Source organism: Rattus norvegicus, chromosome 6 (genome assembly GCF_021556685.1).
Source record: "Rattus norvegicus strain SHRSP/BbbUtx chromosome 6, alternate assembly SHRSP_T2T, whole genome shotgun sequence".
Taxonomy (NCBI): Eukaryota; Metazoa; Chordata; class Mammalia; order Rodentia; family Muridae; genus Rattus; species Rattus norvegicus.
Window position 1 is genome coordinate 100,229,301 of NC_141539.1, and position 6,217 is coordinate 100,235,517.

The window sequence follows — 6,217 nt, forward strand, 5'->3', positions numbered from 1 at the left end:
AAATAACTTAATAATTAAAAGAAGTAAGTACCTTGTTTGACTGGACTTTCTTGTTTGCCTTATCTTTTGTGTATTTCCTTTTATGCACAAACACTATGTAGATTCCCCTCCCCCGCCCCATCATAATTGCGGAGTCTAGGAGAAGAGAGCTAAAAGGAAAGATACTGGCTGATCACTAATTGTGGCGGAAACTACAGTGACCTCTTGTGGTAAATGGTAACCACAGATGCTTGATGACCACACAACCTCTGCCTAGGCTCACTCTGGGGAGTGTGAACCACAGCTCCCTTCAAGAGAGCATTAGGATGAAAGCTAAAGATGGATGTTGACTGAACTTTAAAGCTTCAGAGTGGAAATCCACTCAGTCGTTACCAATTACTGCTACCTTCTGTTAAAAATACAGTGGATTATTATTTAGAAGAATGACTGAAAGAGGGTTAAGTAAATGGATTTCTTATACATTCTACTTCTGGAATCCAGCAAAAAAGATAGACATTAGTGAAGGCAAGAGCAGGCATGGGGGCAGGAACAGGCAGGGGGGCAGGAGCAGGCAGGGGGAGATGGAGCAGGCAGGGGGGCAGGAGCAGGCAGGGGAGCAGGAGAAAGCAGGGGGCAGGGGCAGGCAGGGGGAGCAGGAGCAGGCAGGGGGAGCAGGAGCAGGCAGGGGGCAGGAGCAGGCAGGGGGAGCAGGAGAAAGCAAGGGGCAGGAGCAGGAGCAGGCAGGGGGAGCAGGAGCAGGCAGGGGGAGCAGGAGCAGGCAGGGGGAGCAGGAGCAGGCAGGGGGAGCAGGAGCAGGCAGGGGGGCAGGAGCAGGAGCAGGCAGGGGGAGCAGGAGAAAGCAGGGGAAGCAGCCCTTAGCCAGCAGTGCACGCGCTCATTATGTAATGTGGTGCAGGCTCAGAAGTGAGATGATATTCTAGGTTATTTGTCAATATAATTTAGGAAGTGGTCAGTATAATTTCAACCTCTTTGATATTTTAAACATTAAAGTGGTGCATTATAAGACTTGGGTAAACCGAAGCTTCAAAACCAGTATGTGGTTGTATCAATATTTCCTGAATAGTGTCTTAAATGTAACAGAAAGCCATTCAAGAATATATATATATATAATCAATAATTTTATAACATTGCCAACAAAAACCATTTGCCTAACACTGTTCCTTTCAGGTTGGTTCACGATTAAGTTTTTTTCCCATTTTGTTTTGATGCCAAATCACTGTTTCTTCTCCTGGGGGGATTCTGTTAATACCACCTTGTTTCTAAATATCAGATACAGCGTGAAAACAATTTTTGGAATCATCTTACAAGGAAAAGGTGACAGAGTAAAGAAGGTGCCTTGCAGCCTGCTGTCTCTATAGAAATGGACAACTGAAGCTCCTGAGAACCTCTTGAAAGATGAGTCACTCCTAAAGCACTCTCTTCTCTGTTTTCTTCTTTCCTGAGTTCTTCTTCCCCAAAGAGAAAAAATCCCACTTCTAGATTTTCATTAAAGGGGGAACTCCTTAATTTTTAGAAGTACTTTAATATTAGTGGACAGCCTCACATCAAAAGTGTTGATTTGAATTTATAATTTTTCAAAAACAGCATTCTAGTTTGCCATCACCCAAACTAGCCACAGCTAGGTGTCCATTAGGGCTTCTGGACGAGCATGCAGGTGAAATATGCTACCCACGAGGAAGGGAACATTGAAAGCTTTAATATAATTTTTTGTCTTTTGAAACTAATATTCCTTGTAAAATCCCTTGGGTATTTAACTCTACATGTAATTTTACATCTCTCCACAACCTAGTTTTTACTGACAAATAGCTTGCATGAATATGGACCGTATAAAGAGGGGGGAGCTCCTGACGATGCCAATATAGACTTGGTCCATAGCTACTCAGGAAAGGCGCCTTCTATAATGGCGCTGTTTAGGTGTCATGGACTTGACCACAATTCTCAAGCCCTCCCTTCTTCATAGCTTATTTTGACCCAAATAGCCAAATATACACTTAAACTTCACTATGGATGCCAATCTGACATTTCAGACCACCATTTCTAAGGCAAAGCAATGATAATTGTTCAAGGAGGTAGATATACCACTTTCTATAACCTGAACATTCTACATTGTACCTGAATATTGAAATGCTACACCACAGCCTATAAATATGTCAATCAAAATCAAAACTCTATTTTTAATGCTTATCTAAACATTCCTGTTGTCTTCATGCTTTGACCTTTACAAATTTTTGCAAAAATAATATGCTCTCTGTGTTTACAAGCTAGGGATTATCATATTCATTCCTTTTATCTGTTTTATCAAGTCTTTAATCTTAAAACTTGAGGGGAGAATTCCTTACTTCTCCTATTTTGAGAGTTGACCAAAATATGTATGTGTCCATCCTATGCAAACGGTGCGCACTGCTCTATTTTACAGACATAGTCACCACTAACAACTTGCAATTCTGGCCTAAAACACTCAACTAAATAAGGAGGAAAAAATGCAGAGAGTAAAACAGCAGCAGAGAGGCCACCATGGCCACGCAGAGCATAGATGGTGGCACTGTACCCCCAGAAACTGCAGGTGAGGACTTGGGAGATTGACTATAAAATCCTGAGCTTTGGAAACTCTGTGCAGATATGACATTCCCCTTGCTCATTTGGTCTGCATTATCAAAAAGTTGTCTGCTAGATTCCTAGCTGCCTGGGCTCTCAAGTCACAAGCTACCCATGGACTTCTCTCTTCTCTCCCTCTCTCTCTCTCTCTCTCTCTCTCTCTCTCTCTCTCTCTCTCTCTCTCTCTCTCTCTTTCCCTCCCTCCTTCTCCCATGTCCTTCTCTCCTCTCTCCCTCTCTCTCTCTCTCTCTCTCTCTCTCTCTCTCTCTCTCTCTCTCTCTCTCTCGTGTGTGCGCCTGTGTCTTTGTGTGTACATGTGTCTCAGTGTCTTTGTGTGTGTGTGTGTGTGTGTGTGTGTGTGTGTGTGTGTGTGTGTGTGTGATTTTGGTTTTCTCTCCATGTCTCTGTCCATCTATGTGAATTATGCACTTTTTTGCCTCTCCTGTGTCCATCTCTATGTCTGGGTGGATGTCTGTCTGGGTGGGCACCTGTTTGTCTAGCCTTCCATGTCATCTCTGCCTCTTCCTACACTCGTTTATCTGACTCCATGCACGAATCGATCTTTTCAAAAGAAAATGATATTGTGTGAGTATGGGAGCTCATCAATATAAACTGCAGCCTCTGTGTCTTGAGTTCCTAAATCAACAGGGAAGGCTGCCTCCGTGACTTTCTCCAGTAAAACTCTGCCAGCAGTGCATTCCCAATGTTATTAAGTTGGTGAATGATTAAATCTTCAGTGTGACAAACCTGATCTCTCTATGAGAATCCTAGAGGGAATTGTATCTGTTATGTCTTAATTAAACAATCTCTTAGGGTGAATTTTTCAATTTCTCTGCCAAATCAGGTAGAAATGACAATTGGAAGGCCCTCCCACATAAACGGATAGACCAATCACATTCTGCAATTTTCAATTCAGGTACTTGTTGAGGCCTTTAGATTCTGACTACATATAGATATGCATAATTCCCAAATCTCTAACACATTCCCACCAAAATCCCAAGGATGTATATCCAATAATGATTCAAAGTTGGGCATAGACAATGAAAGGTGGGATCCCTAGGTGTCAAAGCAGGTAAATCTCACTCATTCTTGCTGTTAACCAGGGCAAGGAGCGCTACGTTAATGAAACCATCCAACTCCCAGAGCGTAAATAAGATAAAACATTCCTATGCTTGGTGGTAGACATGAAGTGGACATAAGGGGAGGAAACAGGCCTCAGCCACATGATGTACATCTTCATTCCAAGCTGCACTGGACAGAAATGTACTCAGTGACCATCTTATCCCGGGTCCCATCTGAGAAAGTTGTGCCACCAATATTGCTAAAATGATAAACTTCAATCCGGGACTTCTCATTGTCTCCCTTGCCACCTCGGAGAGTGGCAGGGGGCCTATGGGTCTGGTTTTCTAAGGTCTTCCTTGAAAACTCCCCTCAAAAACCAAACTGTGAAGTAGAATAACTCAAGAAGATGAGAAATTTGGAAGAAAATCACCACGGTCCTGTAAGTAGCTGACTCCAGTAACCTTTAAATCCCACCCAGCCATTGATAGTCTTAACAGCAATGCTCCTTGAATTCTAGACCTACATAAGATACTCATAAAAGAAGGCAGTGAGTTAGTACAGAAGTTTCATGCCATCATGAACTTATATTTTAATTTGTATTGTTATAAAACTGAAAGTGCATATGAACCTCACACTAGGGTAGCTAAAAATATTGCAGAGATTAAAATGACTGTGCAGTACTATAAGCTATTTTTTTAATCCAAGTGTGTCATTGGTGCTCTAGACTTACACAGAATCACACACGGACTAACACGGAAGAAAGAGTCACAAGGCTCCAAAGCAAACTCCAAGGTGAACATTAAAGAAAACACCTAAGGTTATTCCAGTTCCAAGGATGCATTTGCTAGCCTAGTTTCAAGAGAGATGCTAATCCAAGAAGTGGTGTTGTCTAAGCTACCACTCTGCCTGCTCGTTTGCCATCATTTGTGTGTGCTCCTCTCACCCACAGCCAAAGATCTTAGCCACGTTTCCATGCAAATGACCCACACTGTGTCTGCTGTGTAAGCCCCCCAAATACACTTAGTTCCCATGAGTGAGGGACAGAACAAGGAATCACAGACCTCACAGAACCTTCCCACTGTTTTTCCACTCAAATCCATGGGCAGAATTATCTTTCTCATGGTTCTCCAAAAAGGGATTCCAAAGAGAAACCCTTAAATAATAGTCCATACACTTTGCTTGTGGAGTTGAAAAATCATGTAAACGAGTTTTTAAAAAACAATTAAAAGATGCATAAACCCAGAAGATCAAATTTTTATACTCTGACCACATATAAATGGATGGTATTTTAAAGGCACTTCAGAGGCAGGACGCCTTAATGTGCAGGAGCAAGGTAGAGTGATATTTTTCAAGTCTTTTTCCCAAGTGCATTGAAAGCACAGAAACTATGGCTTTGTCTCTAGCCTTCTCCTGTTCAAGTGCAGTAGGCAAGATGTAACCTAGAAACCAGCACACAATGAAGAAAGCAAAAAACCACAAAACTTTAAAACTGCCTTCCCATTTTCCAAGCACTGACTCCTAAGAGTTCAATTCCTACTACTCGCCCTAAGGCAGGGTACTTGCAGATGTGCACAGTGGGTCCAAAAGCCATCCTAGTGACTTAAATTTGATGAAGTGGCCACTTTCCCTGCCATTCCCAACTTAAAAGGAAAGCTTCCTCCAAAAACTGGCTCTAAGAATTTGGTCAGCGCTTGCAGCCAGTTTGGAAAGCGATGGGACAAGGAGAGAATCAGCATCAAAAGTGAAATTCAAAGCTATTCTGATGGACCTCCGCTCTACTCACCCCCATTCCTAGCTCCTACTCTAAGGTCTGGACAGGTGGGAGGGGGTACATCTCTCTTAGGAAACAGATGCAGTTGAGGTCCCCCCACCGCCCCTTCCTGGCCCCCACCCACCCTAAGACATCAGGTACCACTGCCTACACCCCCTCCCCCCTTAGGAGAGGGATGGGATGGGCAGGACGGGGGCGCCGTGGGCGGGAGGAAGGTGGGGAATGTTCTGAACTGCAACTCTCCTTACCACTGGAGCGCCTGACGATGTTCTCCAAAAATGTGTTCTGCGGAGCCACCAGCCCTCTCTTGCCCCCCGGCATCCTGGGTCTGGAAAGCAGCGGCCAGGATCCGCGGCGGGGGAGGGGGGGAAGCAGGAAGAAAAGGTGGAAGAAGAAGAGGAAGAGGTAGTGGAGATGGAGCCGAAAGAAAAGGGGGCGCGGCGGCGGCGGCGGGGTCCCCTGAGTGTGTCTCCAGTCCGACCCGGATGAGCAGCTCTGGGAAGGAGGACCAAGCAGTTCATGGTAGTAGCGCTCCCCCGGCCGCCGCTGCCCAGACTGTGGCGGTGCCGCACACGGGGCTGGGGAACTGCAGGCTCCGCCGGGCACAGTGCGCCTGCGCCGCCCCCGCTGTCGCTGTCCCGCCGGTGCTGATGCTGAGGCTGCTGCTGAAGATGCTGCCGAGGAGGCAGGAGCCCGGACGCGGGCTCAGCATTTCTACCTCTGCCCCGCGCCCGGGCTCTGCGAGAGAGCGAGGAGCAACTCGACTTTCCTCTCCCCACCCCTAGTCCA

General features: G+C 45.3%; 1 protein-coding gene across 1 annotated transcript in view; it reads right to left on the reverse strand.

The window, feature by feature from the left end:
• Window positions 1-6,015, reverse strand: part of Kcnh5 (potassium voltage-gated channel subfamily H member 5) — a 285,644-nt gene extending 279,629 nt beyond the window's left edge. Inside the window, 1 exon segment of the mRNA NM_133610.2 lies at window positions 5,677-6,015. Within this exon segment, the coding sequence (NP_598294.1) occupies window positions 5,677-5,749 (73 nt within the window). The 5' untranslated portion in view covers window positions 5,750-6,015.
• Window positions 6,016-6,217: the final 202 nt, after the last annotated feature.